Genomic DNA, 18,335 nt, shown 5'->3' on the forward strand with positions numbered 1-18,335 from the left:
TGGACTTGCTAGGAGTTTTCCTAGTGGAGCAGACAATTTTGAAAGTAAAAAATAGGCACTTGAGCACTTGGGACACTTGGGCTTGTTTAGCATATAGATTTAATTTTCAAATCTTTTAAATTTTTTTTATTTATTTATTTTGAAATATTACCAATTCTGAATAAACATGTTTTGAATAGAGAAAACATGATTGTTTAAATAAAGTTTATTTAAACAAGAAAACATGATTATATATAATGTCATGACTTTTTTAATTTGCTTGATTGGTGATTGTTCATTTGTTATAAATAGATTTTTTTGCCTGACCAATTTCACTCCTTCTGATTTAGAGAATTTTTAAGGCTTTATTATATTCTATAGACATAATTGCTTCTAAGATAGTGTTCTTTATGCCTCAAAGCCATATTTTCTTCTTTCATATTATTTTTATTTTTCTTAAATTTTTTGGCAGCATCACCAAAAATTAGATCTAGCAAACTGATAAGCCATTCATAAAATTTATTCTTGTTTTAAAACATTTATGATATTAGAGCGAGTTTGATCCTAATTTTCTTTGTCTTTTTCATTCTCTATGATATTTGTTCACAAAACCACTCTTATTTAACACATAGAATATCAAAAACAATATAACATTTTAGGCCATTCTTTTGTAGATTTATGTAACCTTTGATATAGCATTTTAGGCCTTCCTATCGCATATGAAGATACTTACCTATGGTAGAACCACATCTAACATACATCTATTTATTCTATAGTTACTAAAACGATGACACATGGACTGTTAAAAGTGTTACAAAATATGGTCTCCTGTTGTTTCAAAACGAATGAACAAGCTGTGATTCTCAACACAACTACAAAGGGGAAGGTTCTTAATTTCATCTATCTGGAAGTGGTTATGACCTACCGCCTTCAAACTCTTCCATATTGTTTTATATTTGTATTAATTTTTTAAGCAAAACTAATGATTCATCTCCCAAACTTAAATAATCAGCCAAATTTTTTTTTTCAAAAACTCTTACTTTTCTTCTACTAAGATGATCGATCGAAGGAGGTATCGACACTGATTAAACAGGAGAGTCTTGGAAAGGGAACCAAAGCCAAGCTGAGCTTGTAAGGGTATGAGGAATGGTTAAAAAGATAAAGGAGAGCATTCAACCCCTATGTTTGGCGTAGATCATGTAGGTGGATTTTCCATGGGATGGATTTACAAAGGTTCTTATGACCCTGCCTGAGAGTAGTATGCTTAGCTTAGATGAGATTATGGCTAAGGAAAGAAATCAATCGAAGCCTAGGAAGCGGATAAATTCCCTTAACCTATTTAATTCCTTCCAAAAACAAACCAAAGGGTATTTGGAAAGTCTAAGAATAGGAATTCTTTCGATGGCTTTTGGAAAGGACAGAGGCAAACAAATTTAATTCCAGGTAGAAATTCATTCTTTTGATAACTTTTAAACTCCCTTTTGTAAATGCCCGAGTTAGATTTCACTCATGAAATATATTGATTTAAGGTTCTATCAGATGGCTTATCTTAGATTCTTATATTTTGGGTAAATTATAGTAAAAGTTGATGTAATTGTCATAACAAACACTTTACTAAGCTTAATTATTAATTTTTCTCTTATTAGTAGGAGTGAATTTCAAATGTTTTTCTTAAACAGTGAGTCAAGAGCTTAATCTATGGCTTTAAGGGTTGGTATATCTTTGATTCTGAAGTTAGAAATGGATATAATTTGACCAGTTAATTTATAGAAAGTAAATTCGTCATAAACATAATAGTTGAGCTTACTCTCTAGGATGCAAAGTAGCAAGGGATATAATTTCATCAGAGCTATTCTTAATTATTGAGGCAGTATATTATAATCTTCTTTTTTTTTCTCTTTTACTGCTATATTGTCATGAGTTATATTTGCAGTATTGTACCTGAAGTTAAGTTTATTGAGTTGATTTAAATGTTGTTAATAAAAATGATTATTGGTTTACTTTTAAATGATTGTTGCTAATTGATCTTGATTTAAAAAAAAAAAAAAATAGGTGAGATCTAGTATTTTCAATCTAATCTCCCTATTTCAACTATTGGGTAAGTATCTTTCAATTCCTTTTGCCTTTAAGATTCCACTAGTATGCTAATGCCCTGGAAAAAAAAATGAGCAAACGATTTTTTGCTGTTAAATGTTACTTTTGTTATGTATGTTCATTTAAGGTTATTAATTATAATTACTTTTGTAATAGACTAGTGAACGGCCCTGGCTCTGTCGGTTTTTTTATTATTATTATTTTGTATATATTGTATAAGTATATTTAAAGAAAATGAAAAGAAAAACAAAAGTAAAAAATTTAAAAGCAAATGTTATTTGAGTAAAATTAATGAGATGGAACCTAATAGTAACAAATAAATAAATACTCCTGGCCATACTACTATATACAGAAAAGAGGTCAACACTTGCTTAGGTTCTAAAGCTGAATCCTGGTTATTAGGCTCAATTTCTCTTGTGGGGTTCATAGACATTCTTAATCAGTGATTTCTTGATTGATAGCAACTCAGGGAACACTCTTTCTTCAACTTGGACACATCCAATTCATTATTGCTTCAAAGGGCAACTATCACCTTGGCTTGTTCTTCCGATGTGAAGTTCACCCACTGAAACTTGGGGTCAATGTAAGTCTTGTACATCTCTAGGATCTTATTGTGGCTCACAGCCCCAGGGGTTGTAAAGTTCCATAAGCCTCTAAGTTCCTTTTTGCCATCTTAATAGATATTGATCCTACAAAAATAAAAGTTCAATAACAAAATTCAATGAAATAAAAAATACCAAATAAAATTTAATATTAATATATAATACAATAATAAATTTATCTTTTACTTTCTTTTATTTTTCACTCTTTTGCTATAATACATTAGTACTTAGATTAAAAATACATTAATACTATGTCATCTTGGATCTTTTCAGTAGTTTGTATTTCTCTACCAAGTAAAATGTAGATGATTAATGCAAAGTAATTTTATGTAAAACTCAATTAAAGGTATCTTATAAAAGCAAGAATCAGTAGCATATTTTTGAATATGTATGAAACAATTCATTTTATTGGTTCCTAATTTCTCAAATTCAAATGTCATCTACATTTTACTTGGTAGAGTTAGAGGAAGATATGTAGTATGATGGCTTTGAGCAATAATTTTTCCAGTATCTTTCTTCTTCAATTCAACACTGAGAAACAGCAACAGCCTTCCCAACACGCAATGCCCTTGCTTCTATCTTAATTTCCTCCTATATAGGCAATAACATTTGCAAATTCATAAATGACATACATTATTTCACAAAAGGTTGCTGCAAAGAAACCTAAATAAGAAACATTACCCTTTCTTGGTTCTACTACTAATGCCAAAGCCCTCAAGATGTGTAGCATCATACTCAAATATACACCCAATAGCAAAATTCATCATCAAAAGCCCATGCTCTTTGCAAACATCTGCCAACATCAAGGTTCCAGCCACATTGGTGCGGATTATTTCTGTTTTGTAAGATTCACACCAATCAACATTAAGTCTACCAGTCATACCAGCAGAGTTGAACTTTCGAGGAGGACAAATTAACAATAAGCCATGGAAAATCGAATTGTCATGCTCTAAAAAAAATTCAAAACTTAAATATCAAAAAAAACATGAACAGGGAGTAAATAGTGCATGGTTGTGTCCCTGTTTGATTGCAGTGACTTTAATGGCACTCCACATGGTGAAGCTTTTATTTTATTCTTTTTGATAGGTAAAACACAATTATCCCATAATTGCAAGTCTCAAACTCAACTTAAAGGACTTCTAAAATATACTTGCTCACGAACATCACTACTTGGGGAATCAAAAAGCTTCACAAAAATCGAAACAGGCCCATGATCAATAACTACCTTTGTGTTATTTGAGGTTTCGAAAGCAATATTTGTAAGTGCCCAAGTAGCCTCGAGCTACAGTTTTTCCAAATATATTACCAAAATTCCAATATAAATTAAACACCCAAAAAAAATATTATTAGCAATCAAAAACTCATACCTGTAGCTGTGGAAAATCTTCTTTCATAAGAAACTCAACAAAGCAGGAACAGCACCAGATTGTACCACTTCCTTAATTGAAGGACTCCTCTCTATTAAAAAAACTATTTTTTAAAAATTTAGATAAAATTAAAAGAAAAACAAAGGGAAATGCATAGAACTACCAATTTTCTGCCAGATCAGCAATTTCACTCTTCATATCATATCGTTCCATTCAAGGTAGCAAGTTCCCTCAACTATTGCCTCTTATGCTTATTCAATACTTCATCAACAAGTTGCAAGAGCTTTTCCACCATTGCTACAGCAACATCAAGTGATTCTTGTGTTTTAGCCTCAACTAAAACATGCAAGTCCCTATTCTTTAAAGGTTAAGGTGAAGGGGACCTAATTCCCTCAGGCTATCATCCAAAGGCAATCCAGATTGCAACATCCTTCTAATCTCTTGCAACCTACTATTCAAAGTTTGAATTTCAAGGTCAAATTGGATACCTCCCATAAAATCTTTCATGAAATCAGGGAGTTGAATTATTGATTTCAGCTTATCATCGACCCACCGGGACTTGCTTTTCTTGGTTCCGCTGCCCATCTCATCATTCTTGCTATGGTTGTTGTTTGAGTCGAAAGACGAGTCCCACCTACTCCTTCTTTACCTTTGGTTGATGGTTTCCTCTCCTTTGCCAGAGTAATCCCTGTCAGTGGTGCTGCTATGAGTGTCAGGTAACCCATTTTCAAACAGCAGAGGCTTTTGGATCTCCGGCTTCGATGAAGAGTTGTAGTTGCCTTTAGCTTAAATACGCCATTATCGAACCAAACGTCTGCAACCACTTAAAAAGAAAGCTTTTTAAACATAAAACTATCCCTTTTTTTTCTTTTTTTTTTACTCTCTTTTTTTCTTTCAAGCATTCTGTTTCTCAATTTCTTCCAAACCTTTTAACAATTTTTCATTGACTTACCACGTCATCTTTGATATCCGTATGAATGCCAAATTTCATTTCATGCAACTATTTAAATCAATTTAAATAATTTTAAGTGAACAGTTAGTTAATGTTTGTCAGATCTCATTTGATGTTATTCAAAAAATTCTAAAAGAAAGTAAAATAAAAGCAAATGTCTCCTCGTGAACTATGCAAAAAAATTAAAAGAAAGTTTTTTTAGAACTAAACCCACAACACCGAAAAGAAGAGAAAAAATCTTAAAAAATTAAATATAAAACTGGACAAGTGATGATTTTAGAATCCTTCAGGATTCTTTTTATATATAGTGTATAGATGTTATCATTAGTTAATTGATTTAAAGTTAAAATAAAATTGTTGAAATTTTAAAATTGATGTTGAGTATACATTCTTTTCATAGATGCTTGCATTGTTATTAGTTGATTGATTTAAAGTAAAAATGAAATTGTTCAAACTTTAATATTTATTTTAAGTATAAACTCCATTCATCATTATATATATTGTTACCTCAATACAGCTCACATTCTCTGCATAAACGAAACAAGAGGAAATAAATTTCAAATTGAGTTTTTTATTCTAGATAGAAATTTGATCTTTTGAGAATTTCAAATTTGAAAGTTTAGAGTAGAAATTTCAAGTATAAAAGTAAATAAAGAACAGTAGCAACGCGTAAGAAACTACCTAATATTTTTTTATTCTTGTCTTTTTGCTTTCTTGACTATTCTAATTTAAAATTTAATAATTAAATCTAAATAATTTTTTTTAATTTTTCAAAAGTTTCATTACATTTTATGCAGGTTAAATATCGTTTATTACTTTTATATATAAGGAAAATTACCTATATAATAATAATAATAATAACAACTTAGTACGAGTACACAAATATGATTCAAAGATGTTCTTATATTTTATTAGTACAAATTTTGTTGTCAAATTTTACTTTAATTTTTTGGTGTTAGAGAATTTTAAATGGTCCTTAGGAATTTTCCACGTGAAAATTGGAAGGACAATGAAACTATAAGAAAGAAAAACACTTTGCGCGCATTAGACCCTTAAATACTTTAGGTCCTCAAACAATATGTATCACATGTTTCCACTTTTTTCCTTCGTATTAAATATCATATAACCTTAATATTTATTTATTTTTCTTTTAACTTTTTATATAAATTAAAAAAAATATTTATTATTTCACCCACATAGTTGAAATTAGTATTGAATTTATACTAATATTAAAACTTTTGTATAAATAGATGTCACGAGTTAATCAAATATCAATTTAATTAATAAATTTACTTAAAAGCTAAACTAAAGTTACAATAACAAAATGTAATGACAGATACATATATTTTTCACTTATCAAAAATAAATAAAAAATAAAAAAACTGCTCACACATTTGATATCATACATCAATTTTTTTTTCAAAACATAATTTCTTTTTTCATCCACTATTATGGGTGTGTCATTAGATTATCTAAGGATTATGTTACTCCATTTGATCCAAAGGGCTCAATTTGACTCAAATCGAACTTTGGAAATGTTTGTCAAGTTTGAGCTTGATTTCATTGGGTCCATGATATTATTTAATTAAAATTTTTAATTTTTTAATTTAATTTGAAGTCTAAAATATATTTTAAAATATTAAAATAAGAATCTTTTAATATTTTAATATATTTTTTTAAAAATTTTGAATCCTTAAATTAGTTGGATCCAATTGAATCTTGAATAAAATAAAATAAAAAAACACTAATTGTACTTAACATGACCCAACCATGTGTTAGGTAAAAAGTTTCAATCCAATCACACAAGTAGAAGTAAAATCAAATAATTAATCAATAACACAAGATATAATAATTTAACATGATTCAACTAAACTGATTTACATCTACAGATAAAAAAAATTCACTAATGATAGAGAATTACATCAAAACAAATCAAACTTACTCATAATTAATACCTATAAACCTCACAATCTCTTCTAATCCTATAGAGTATTCTTAACTCAAATAAATACATACTCATATATACTCATGCATTTATACCTATGTGACTCTTTCAATCTTTTGTAGTCCACTCCAACATACACATCCATATCTATGTAGACCCTCTCAGTCTCTTATAATCCACTCTAATACACACACCCATAAAGACGTTAATTTTTTCTAGTCTTATTAGGTATCTATCCCATAAAACTTTATAACTCTCTTACATTTTTTTCTCACACCTAACCCTATGAAGACTCAACTTATTTATAAATATACAAACTTACCTATTAAAAATTCATTTCATTTTAGAATTCTTTTTTTGGAAGTCTTCTTATCCATTAAGTAGTATCTAACCAATCACAAACAAATTTATTAGAAGATTTGAGTCACTATTCCTAATAATCTCTATATTGACTCAAATTCTATCAAATCATCAGTCTTCAGACTAGATAGCTTAACTTCATCTACAATGAAAGTTTCACAATCATATTCTTTTTTGTGTTTTTATACTTTATGCAAATCAATCATCAATTTTCAAAATATGAATTCAAACTCTTCTCTTAAATCAAACTCCTCTGAGCTTGCCTTTTTTCATATCTCGAACCTCTAGCTCTTCCCATGTCTTGAACTTTCAGTTATGATCCACTTTGTTAGGCCAAATAACCCCAATCCAATTACACTAGCAGAAGTAAAATTAAACAATTAATCAATTACACATGAGACAGTAATTTAATGTGGTTCAGTCCAACTGTTCTATATATATGGATGAGAAAAATATTCACTAGTTGTAAAGAATTACATCAAAACAAATCAAGCTTACTTATAATTAATACTTTTAGACTCTCTCAATCTCCTCTAGTCTTATGAAGTATTCTCAACCTAAACAAAACACATACCCATATATACTCTTGCATTCATATTTAGGTGCACCATCTTAATCTCCTATAGTCCATTCTAACATACACATCCATACCTATGTGAATCTTTTCAGTCTCTTATAATTCACTCCAACGTGCATACCCATAAAGATGTTAATTTTCTTTAGTCTTATGAGGTATTTATCCTATAAAATTCTATAACTCTATTATATATTTTTCTCATACCTAATACTATTGAGACTTCACTTATTTATAAACCTACAAATTTATGTAGCAAGAATTTTTTTTTCTCTTAAAATTTTTTTTTTACAAGTTTTTCTATCCATAAAAAAAATCTAACCAATTATAAATAAATTTGTTACGAGATTTAAGTTACTATTTTTAATATTATGAATAGTACATAATATCTAGAAAGACAGATGTCACTAGAGCTTTGAAGAAATAAAGCACGTAATTAAATCGGTGTTTAGATAATTGGCTTTCCCTTTTAAATTCTTTAGTAATGATATTTTATTTGATATATCTCCATTGTTTGTTCCCTCGTAAATGGTATGAAAGTAACAAATTATAATTTTATTTATTTCTCGTAGGTAATCAAACAATTAAGCTAGTTTTTATTTATTTATTTTTTTCAATACACTTCCCATCATCCCAGATAAAGAAGGTCCACATTGAATATGGTTGTATTGAAAAGCAATGACAAAAATGAAAATCGAATAACAAAGATTTGCTTTCAATGTATTACAAAACCCACCGTCGCGAGATTTATGCTTATAAAGTTACAATTACAATTTTCACAAAATCTTTTTATAGCATCCCTCGAATGTTTTGTACCGATAAAGCATTATTCTTTTAAAATGTTAAAAAAAATGACATTTTTAGGGGATGCATATAAATTTTAAAAATTTTGAAAAGGTATCAATCTAGAAAATACCAACATTTTAAAAATTAACTCATATAGGTAAAAATTAAAGATAATATTCCAAGTTTAAATCATTTCAAAATTAGGTTATTTTGACTTTAAAATTGAATTATTCATATTTTGATTATTTTGAATTCAAATTACTAAATTTAAAAATTATATGAATTAAATTCATAGAAGTTAATTTTTTGAATCATTTATATTCTAGTCATGTTCGAATTATTTTGGGTTGAAGTTAATTTAAATTTGAATTAATTTATTGATTTTATTGAATTGATTCGAATTTAAATTTAAATAATTAAATTAGTTTTTTGAATTCAAATTAACTTTACCAACTCTACAATATTCTCTTTTATTTGGTAGACAAATATGCTTTTATTATTTAAATATAGGTCGGCTCATTTTACCATTAAACATCTAAACTATGAAGTGAGCTCATAATTAACCAACAATAATAATTTCCGTGGGTCATAAGCCTTTAAAAGATAGCAATATTTTCAAGATATGAAGTGTACAAAAAGGAAACAACATCTTAATTAAATGGAAAACACAAAACCAGAAATTTACCCCTTTTTATATTGACACAAATTGATCAATTAATTACAAATGGCAGGTTAGGTCAATCTATAAGGTTTTACATTTTGGAACCTTATTAATGGCCAAAACAAAGTTGAGTCTGATATTGTATTACTATCTTGTAAGAAACGCAATTGTCGACACTTCCCCCTAATTTAGGGGTTTAAACAACCTATATATCTTCCTCCCAAACTTCAATCACAAAAATTTGATCAATTAGTGGCCTTATAATTGTATTTATTAAAATTAAATTGGGCTCACCCTCTATGCAATGATATTTAAAAAAAAAAAAATTATATTTTGAAAGAAATTAATATCTAAAGAAAGTAGGCAATTGTTTTTTACATTGAAATAAGTGGATAACACGTTAAGAAAAAAAGTTTACTTAAAAATAAAAGGATATAAATACCCCCTATTTTATATTTTTGTTATAATTTTATTTTAATTTTTTTGATATTTTTTATTAAATTGGTGGCACAGCAAATCAATTAGACATTGTAATGTAATAATATAGATATATGATTTCATTCCTCGAACTTTTCCATTAATTTGACACTTTAATTATAGAACACACACACACATATATATATATATATATGTTCCAGCCAGCGAGTTTGATTCGGCTTAGGTAGTATCCAGGGGAGTCGATAACAGTAAGTTTTTGGAGTTGAAAAAATAAGAGTAAGAACAGAACACACTCCAAATCCTAGATATGTGGGCCCAGATGCTTGGGATCAAGCCTAGCCTAGCATGTGCAGTGCGCAACACATGCCCTTCAAACAGGGAGAGACCATATTGCCTCATTTTCTGCCCCTTGCTTTGCCGGCAGCTCTCATTCTTTATTGTTCCTTCCATATTTTTAATTGTTTTCAAATATGGGAGGTCTCAAGGATTTTTTTTTTCTGTTCGAGACTTTTAGGGTTAAATTCTGAAACTTAAATGTGAAGATGTTGTACTCCATAACTCGAAGGATAAAGTTATAAAATGAGAGAGAGAGTTGCTTCTTTTTCAGTAGCTAATTTCAAATAATAATAGTTTCCATAAAGGGGGTTGGATTGAGTAAAGTCGACTTTTGGTTTATATCTTAAGAAAAATTTTTATATGAACATTTTAATATCTTTAAATGTATTTTAAAACCAAAATTTTAAAAAATATATTTAATAATAAAATAATTTTTCAAAATGAATTCGAACGAAAAAAACCTAATCCAAGACTCGAGTTTATTCGTGGGCCTGATGAGTCACCCGAAGAAGTCCGATTGACATAAAATATGAAAATAATATGGTAATTGAAGCTTACATTGGATGACATCCACAATTCTAATCCCAAAAGTCTGCAACTTCGTGTTTTTTTTTTTTTTTTTTTTTCTTTTTATATATATATTATCGTTGAAAGGAATCCAAAACATATCCTATGTTTAAGACCTGAATAACGAATCAACAAAGTTCCTTTACTTTTCTTCTATCCTGCATTGGAACGTTGTCAATTGCATTTATAGTCGTACAATAGAGAGAAATTTATAGATTATAATTTTATACACCAATAGTAGACTTTCAAAACATTATAATTAGCTACTTTATGTATTATATTATATGTTAATAAAACAAAATGCTTGATTATTTCAAAATTTGTCTATTTTCTCCTGAATTTTTGCAGGATTCATGAACCAATAAAGGTTGCCAGCTGATGACAAAGCCACTGCACTCTTCAATTCACAAAAATATACATTGATATTAATTAATTTACACCATCTACGTCTCGTACATGGACCTCATTGTCCAACCCCTGATCCAAACTATGGAAATTATAGGGCTGTTTGGTTAACCTTTTTCTAAACCTAATATTTCAAAACACGACAAAATGACATACCGCAAAAAGACATAATGACATAATAGAAAAAGGATACAAAAAAACACATAAGCAACACAATTTAAATTTTTTGCAAAAGCAATATATGAATTTAACAAAAATAAAAAATATTTCATGTTTTTTGTATCAATATGAATTATAACATATGATTTTCATGTTAAACACAATACAATACATGAACTGTAGTGTTTTACATGATAAAAATACATGAATTGAGATATCTACTTTTTTATTGCTGCAAGTGGGCCATTTCCCCATCAATATTTAGATAGAGAACATGAAACAGCCTGGATTTTGACTCAACACATGAAACACAAAGCAGCTACTGGATTCAGTGCAATAATGTACAAGCTTTGAAACAAAGAGGATTGATTTGACTTCACTCGACTGTTGGAAACCACTCGATTCAACTAATTTACTAGGACCAAACAAACGAACTGACTCTAAATTCTGGTGATTTTGCCACTAGGTTCTGCAAATATCATCAATCTATTGATTTGTGCAGTTTGGTTCACTGAGTTACACAAATCAAATAATAAAAACTTTACTATGTTTTACTCAAAATATGTATATTTGGAATATATATTAGAATAGTCCATCCAGTTTAAAACCTTCTGTTACCCATAAAATGCCCAGATGAAACCAGAAACCACACCCAAAACAATATTTGAGGGTCATTTGCCGCACTGCAACAATCTATGTCAGTCATCAATGTCAAACAGAAAAAAATTACTGGTAAGCACAGTGACACACAAATGCAAAATAAAAAATAAAAAAAAATGCAGCTCTCTGGCAGGCAATTCTCCAACACACAATAAATTACTTGTCTTGCCAAAAATCTGTATGCAGATCGACAAAACACAACACTTGTCCATCACAAACTATGTTAACATGTGAGAGACATGAAGAGGGAGGAATAAAATTAGCAGGCTAACATAAATGTGTAAAAGGCTCATCAGAGGCAGAAACAAGAGAATTTAGTCAGCCATATCATACCTTGTAGTGAGGTCAAGGCAATTGCAAAAAGATAAACTGCGCTTCCTAAAACCCTAAAGTAGCTTATCTTTACACGTTCTTTACAAAAATGGAGGTAAAATATAAGTTACCGATGGAGTCGGTTGTCATGCAAACGTGTAGCAGCCACATTATGAAAATGTGTTGATGCAACATTTGTAAGCATAGTTGGCACCATATTATGCATTTGTGATGGCATCACATTATGCACTGGTGTAGGCCTGATGCCCGACAGCTCCTGCAACAAGCATACAAAGATTAAGGTTACAAAACTGCACATGGATAATAATAACACTATATTCTCTGGTTAACACAGATTGATTGACACCCATTAGGAAAACTTAAACTTGAGTAAAGCATAGATGACAATGATGCTGATACTGATTTTGATTTTGATGGTTACAACTAAGGGCCCTTAATCGTATATTGCACCTAGATAAAACTCATTGCCCTCCCATGCACTCTGACTTTCCAAAATCAAAAGAAAACAACACATACTAACAACCTATATGAAGTTGGGTGAGTAACAATTCTGAAAATCTCTATTGACAATAAATATATAAGAAATTGTAAAATTCAACCTGAGTAATGCTAGTAATTTTTATAGTTCAAATTCCACCCAAGACTGGTATGTTCCCAGTCCTGCTTTGTATCAAAATTTCTGCATTATGAAACCCGGTCTTTTCAATCTATGGCATAACATATATCAACAGTTCTTACCCAAAATCAACAATTCTTATGGAAAAAATGTTTTAGTAAAAGTAATCGATACAAGAAGAAACAATCTGCAATACACATCAGTAGCAACCACAAGTATTATAAACAAACATTCAGTGGGCAGCTTGAATCAAATGCATCTATACAAAGTTTACCAGAACAAATGTCATTTCCTTTTTGCTAAAATTTAAGGATTAAACTCACCCTAAGAATCAGATGTCAACCAATTCAAGTTTGGTCCAATCTCTTATTAGCATGTAAGGTACACAATTAAACACAATTTGTCGCATTTGCTATGGTTCAGACATCACACTCTTCTAAGGCATCAAAATCATGAGAATCAACTACTAAGTGCATTAAAATAATTTCCAGAAAATGTCAAATAAATCAACTTAGAATTTTCTGCATCACATATAGTAGCATTTCACAGCATTGAAATACAATTAAAAAAACCACATTATCACTCCTGAAAAGATAGAGAGAGAGAAAGACAGATGAAAGTAAAACAAACCATTTGATGAAAGCCATCTTGTGACCCATCATTGGCAGCTCCCGCAAGAAATACCTGCTGTTTCCAGAAGCAAAGTTTGGTGATTTACTTTTTCTTTTCCTTTCCATTTATAAATCAAAATATTCTAATATGAAATCATACAGTATAAACAAACTGCTGACTGACCTTTCCTTTTCTAGTTGCACTATTCTCATCAATTTGCCTCTCCAACGAAGCCTCAACACTTTGAGAAGTCTTGATTGTATTTGCCATTCTAGCATCTGGAGCTTTTTCTTCAGGAGCATTTACACATTGATTGAGTCCTTCAACACCAGAATCAGTATGAATCACCGAGGTATTAGGTCCGACATCATTCTCAACCAAATTATTGATACTTACACATTGCTTGAGAGCTTCTTTTACGGCAGATAGTGCAAGATTATAGCTCTCTTGAGAAAGCGAACCTTCTTCACTTAATATTATGGCACGTCTACACAAATCACTGTAACGACGGACCTTAGATTGTACCTCATCCAATTTCTGACTGATTGGATGCCTGCTCAAGGCAGCATTAGTCCACCGTTGCAAAATATATTTTGATGGGATGTTGAACACACCAGACATCTGGAGCACAACAATAGCATGTCTACAAAGGTAGCCCTTGTATTCAAAAGAGCGGCATGAGCAATATATATCTGATTTAGATTCATTCCATCCCACCATATAATTTTGATTATCTTCAAAGTCCTTGACACTATACGTCATCGACACATGATCTTCATTTTCCTTTTTAAGATGACATGCAGCAGCTCCCAAAACCTCAACTTGGAATTTCTTGAAAACTTCATGTGTATATACAAGTGACATTTGTTTCTCAAAAGGTGATGGAGACTTCAACTCAGGAGTCTCATGCCATGCATTAAAATCAGCTTTGGCTTCCTCTTCATACTTGTCCTCAAGAATTACTCTATACTGTTCTATAAAGTCCCTCAATGATGTTTCTCCATGCACGTATTTGTCAAATGAAGAACTCAAACTGTCTGAGCGTAAAGCTGTAGATAATCCAGCAAAAGATATATCTCTCATAAAGGCAGGAACCCACTGTTTGCGATCTTCATACAAAAACTGAATCCACTGCATTTCTCTAAGATGAAATTTGTCAACCATCTTCCACCACCTTTTTTCAAATTGCTCTTCAGTCCAAGACCGATAAATACATTTATCAAGTTTTAGCATTAGACTATCATGCCACATGCTCAAATATTCCAGATGCCTAGGAAGTTTTTCCAACACATGCCATAAACAGAAACAATGACGTGTACTAGGAAACACAGATGCCACAGCTGCTTTTATGGCATTGTTTTGATCAGTGAGCATCACTCGTGGAGCCCGCTCCCCCATTGCTATAAACCATGTTTGCATCAGCCAAAGAAAAGTATAAACTGTTTCATCCGCAATTAATGCACAACCAAACAATGTGGGTTGAATATGATGGTTGACTCCAATAAAGAGTACCAAAGGTATTTTATACTTGTTCGTGAAATATGTGCTGTCAAAAGACACAACATCATCGAACTTACTGAAATCTTCCATGCCTTTGGCATCAACCCAAAATACATTTCTCAACTGATGCTCTTCATTCAAATCAACTGCATAGAAAAATTTTGGGTTTTCTTCCTGCATATGCATAAAAAGTTCAAGAAGTACTTGAGCATCTCCCTCTTCTAAAGCCAAACGCCGCCCCTTATCATGCTTGTTTCTCATATAACCTTCCAAAAAGTCAACATTTTTGTAGGCACTAAATAGTTTAGAAACTGCAGCAAGATTCTTCCGCCTCCTTCCAACATCATTCTTAAATGGATCAACATTTCTGTGGCTTCGAAAAAAATGTGCTTGGGCAGGCAAAAGTTCATGATTATGGTCCTTTATGAAACTATAAACATACCACTTTCCATCCTGCCTTCTCTTCACATGCATGCTTGCTTTACAACCAATTTTGGGAGAAGGCCGAGGATTAATGGCATCATCAGACTGTTGCTTATTTCCATATCTTATGCATGTAAATTTAGCATCAATAAATTCCTTGGACACCCTGGACCGACGACTGCTTAATTTAGCAGTGCCAAAGCCCACGGACTTGGCATATTCTTTGTAATATGAGTAGGCTGCTTCATGTGATTCAAATTCCAAATCCAGGTGTGGCTCTACATTTGTGTCAACAGTGCTGATGCCAGAATCCATTATCTTAAGGGGAATATTCAGATCCACTCGGCATACACTATGCTTTCAACTCTAGCATCCACTCAAACTTAGTTTACCATAAAAAAATGTAAAGATAACCCACAATGAAGACAATAGAAGCCTTTGGCTGAATGATTTCATAACAATAGTACCTAAAATATGGGTATAACGCATGTCAAGTCAATACACGATTATAGAAAATCATTAAAGAAGAAAGATGGAAATAAGAAAGAAAAAAATATCCCAAACAATACAGACAAGCCGGACAGCAGACTAAGTCTACTATATCCAACCAAGTTTAAGTCTTTACAGATCTGCCTGAAGCTAGAATAAGGAGTTCTATTTTTCAAAAGCAATATTATTAATGAGCATCAGGAGGAGACTTTTCACAGAACAGAAACTACTGATATGTTCTCGGGAAAATACATGAAAAAAGCAAAGACTGATCTCCTAAAGAAAGGATTTCATACCTAAATAAATATAGCAATGTAAACCATTTACTTTCCCCTTTTGAAAAATAAGAACCTGGTTATCTAAAATGCCTTGCAGATTATAGCAAACCAATCATCAGGAAACATAAAACACCTTATATCCTCCAAGAGTTGAAACCTCAAAATTTATCACTGTACATGAGCAAACTATTGTAAGTTTTACACTTCTATATAGAGTACAATGAGACAGATATTCAAATAAGTGAGATCAAACCCTCCCCACGCTGAAGATAATCGGACACCATTCATAACCCTTCAAAAGATGGTTTAGGGATCATGAAAAGTCAAGATGTATCAAAGAAGAAAATGCTACCTTAAGTTGAATATTTGACTGACTGAGCTTAGAAAGTAATGACCACATGAAAAGAACAATAAACATTAGGCAAGTACTGACATTAAATTTTAGAAATGGGCCTCAATAGGCCTACACAAACTTCTAACAGTCTAAATTTCAAATGCAAAAGGGTAGCATATCCCCCAACAACGTTAACAACCATATTATCTATCATACTTAGAATGGATGCATTCATTCTGCAGACAAGTAAATTGCCAGCGACCCTGCGACCTGTGTGATGTTAATGGATCATTCTCCTTCCTCAAATGAAATATATATGGATGTTAACCACACCCCAGAAATAACCTCCATATCGTTGTACAAATTTATCCGCCAAATCTTCCTCCCTTGGTGATCATGTAACTAGTAAAACAAAATCCTCCTAGTCAAAGGTAACTGAAAATTTAGTTATGAACTCTTTCCCCATTTCTGCTTCCTCTTTTAGTATCTATATATTTATTTATAGCTGTGGAAATACTTAAAATCTAATAGCAAGGAAACTTTTTAGTTATGTATCAGCATCTCATACTCTAATAAACCAATTCACATGCATTTAGTCAAAAACATTATAGGCTGATTCAATGTGTATCCCCAATCTTTCCAGCAAACTCAAGCCCTAGTCTTAATCAAAAAGGTAAAAACCAAAGCAACATTCTCTTTCATTGTATAAAACTAAACTACTTGTTATGCAGCCACAAACGAACCAAAACATTCCAATAAAAAGAGCCTCCTACATGAGAACCAACCACAAAGAGCCAACAACCAAACTTATAATAAACTCAAGATTATATAAACTCCATAAAATCTAGCTCCTTCCTTTTATGTTTCTAATTTTAGTTCCTCCAAAGGTTTAATTCCATTCTGGATTGTTATTCTTTTTTTCTATTCCCCCTTTATTTCCATCATCTTTAACCTTGTTCACTATTCAACCACACGCATAATTTCATAGCTAGAAGTGTAACAGTACCCTTCTTAGAAATTAGAAACTTCATAAAATTTCTACTTTTAGAATTTAATTTGCATAAAGGAAAAAACAAAAAAAAAAACGGAAATCAAACGAACCAAAGAATCCCAAGACACAACAAAATAACAAGCTCAAAATCTCCAACCTAAATTTCAGACTCTTCAAACCTAAAGACCCAGAAGGGAAATGAATAAATAAATTATTTAAATACTCTAAATTCCGAAAGTAAATAAAGAAATGTAATAAATTCCTTAAATCAAATACCTTAAATCAAATACCTTAAGATAAAAAAAACGGAGGACAATGGAACAAAGAAGAGACTTGATAGGCTCTGACAACAATTTTAATTGGTAATCTCTTTTTTTTTTTTTTATCTTTTTATTGCAGCATTGAATCAATCTCTGGTGGGTGGGAAATAAAATGGAATAATGAAGAAAAGCAAGAAAGGAGAGAAACACAAAAAGGAAGGGCAAAAGAGAGAGCCTGAGACTGAGAAGGCATGGCAGGTGACAGGAATGGAAAATTACTACCCAAAGTGTTTTATTACTATGCCTTTGCCAATAAATATGAGATTTGGTCGTGCAATGTTTTTTTTTTTTTTTTTTATATATATATATATACGTTGAACAACAATTATGTGAAAATATTAAGGTTGTTTTGTTTGTTTTCAGATAAAACATATTTTTATGTTTTAAGTAATTGTTTCCGAATAAAATCTGCTGACAGGTAAAATTAGAAGGAAAATATTGCTAAATCTTTTGAAGAAAAAAAAGCTGTTTTTTGTACTTTTTCCAAAAATTTACAGCATGTTTGGGGGAAAATTGTAATTAATTTTTTTATTTTATTGTTTATTTCTTTTAGT

At 30.9% G+C, this 18,335-nt stretch overlaps 1 protein-coding gene and 1 long non-coding RNA gene across 6 annotated transcripts; both read right to left on the bottom strand.

Moving 5' to 3' along the window:
* Window positions 1–770: 770 nt before the first annotated feature.
* On the bottom strand, window positions 771–5,251 carry LOC149518419 (uncharacterized). 2 transcript variants are annotated; one of them, XR_016342818.1, is made up of 3 exons: window positions 4,043–5,245; window positions 3,357–3,510; window positions 771–2,762 (listed from the first exon to the last, which is right to left on the bottom strand). It is a non-coding gene; the product is annotated as an uncharacterized LOC149518419 (long non-coding RNA). The 2 variants fall into 2 exon arrangements; XR_016342819.1 differs by lacking the exon at window positions 771–2,762 and adding an exon at window positions 2,795–3,266 and having other exon boundaries at window positions 4,043–5,251.
* Window positions 5,252–11,992: 6,741 nt separating this feature from the next.
* Window positions 11,993–18,005, bottom strand: LOC111285409 (protein FAR1-RELATED SEQUENCE 4-like). Of its 4 annotated transcripts, none has more exons than XM_022874858.2 (4): window positions 17,752–18,005; window positions 13,630–15,836; window positions 13,465–13,518; window positions 11,993–12,474 (listed from the first exon to the last, which is right to left on the bottom strand). In XM_022874858.2, the coding sequence occupies exons 2-4, from the start codon at window positions 15,682–15,684 to the stop codon at window positions 12,325–12,327; spliced, it is 2,259 nt and encodes a 752-aa protein (XP_022730593.2). In that variant the 5' UTR covers window positions 15,685–15,836; window positions 17,752–18,005; the 3' UTR covers window positions 11,993–12,324. The 4 variants fall into 4 exon arrangements, with proteins under 4 accessions (XP_022730593.2, XP_089618236.1, XP_022730590.2 ...); XM_089762110.1 differs by having other exon boundaries at window positions 17,738–18,005; XM_022874855.2 differs by having other exon boundaries at window positions 12,132–12,474; window positions 13,465–13,521.
* Window positions 18,006–18,335: the final 330 nt, after the last annotated feature.

This window comes from Durio zibethinus, chromosome 6 (genome assembly GCF_047325235.1).
Source record: "Durio zibethinus cultivar Kanyao isolate XHJ-2024 chromosome 6, ASM4732523v1, whole genome shotgun sequence".
Taxonomy (NCBI): Eukaryota; Viridiplantae; Streptophyta; class Magnoliopsida; order Malvales; family Malvaceae; genus Durio; species Durio zibethinus.

Coding starts and splice junctions, on each gene's coding strand:
- LOC111285409 (XM_022874855.2), bottom strand. CDS start 15,684: ATGGATTCTGGCATCAGCACTGTTGACACAAATGTAGAGCCACACCTG. Junction 13,522..13,629: donor GTGCAACTAGAAAAGGAAAG/GTCAGTCAGCAG, acceptor TTCTGGAAACAG/CAGGTATTTCTTGCGGGAGC. Junction 12,475..13,464: donor AAGATGGCTTTCATCAAATG/GTTTGTTTTACT, acceptor TGCTTGTTGCAG/GAGCTGTCGGGCATCAGGCC.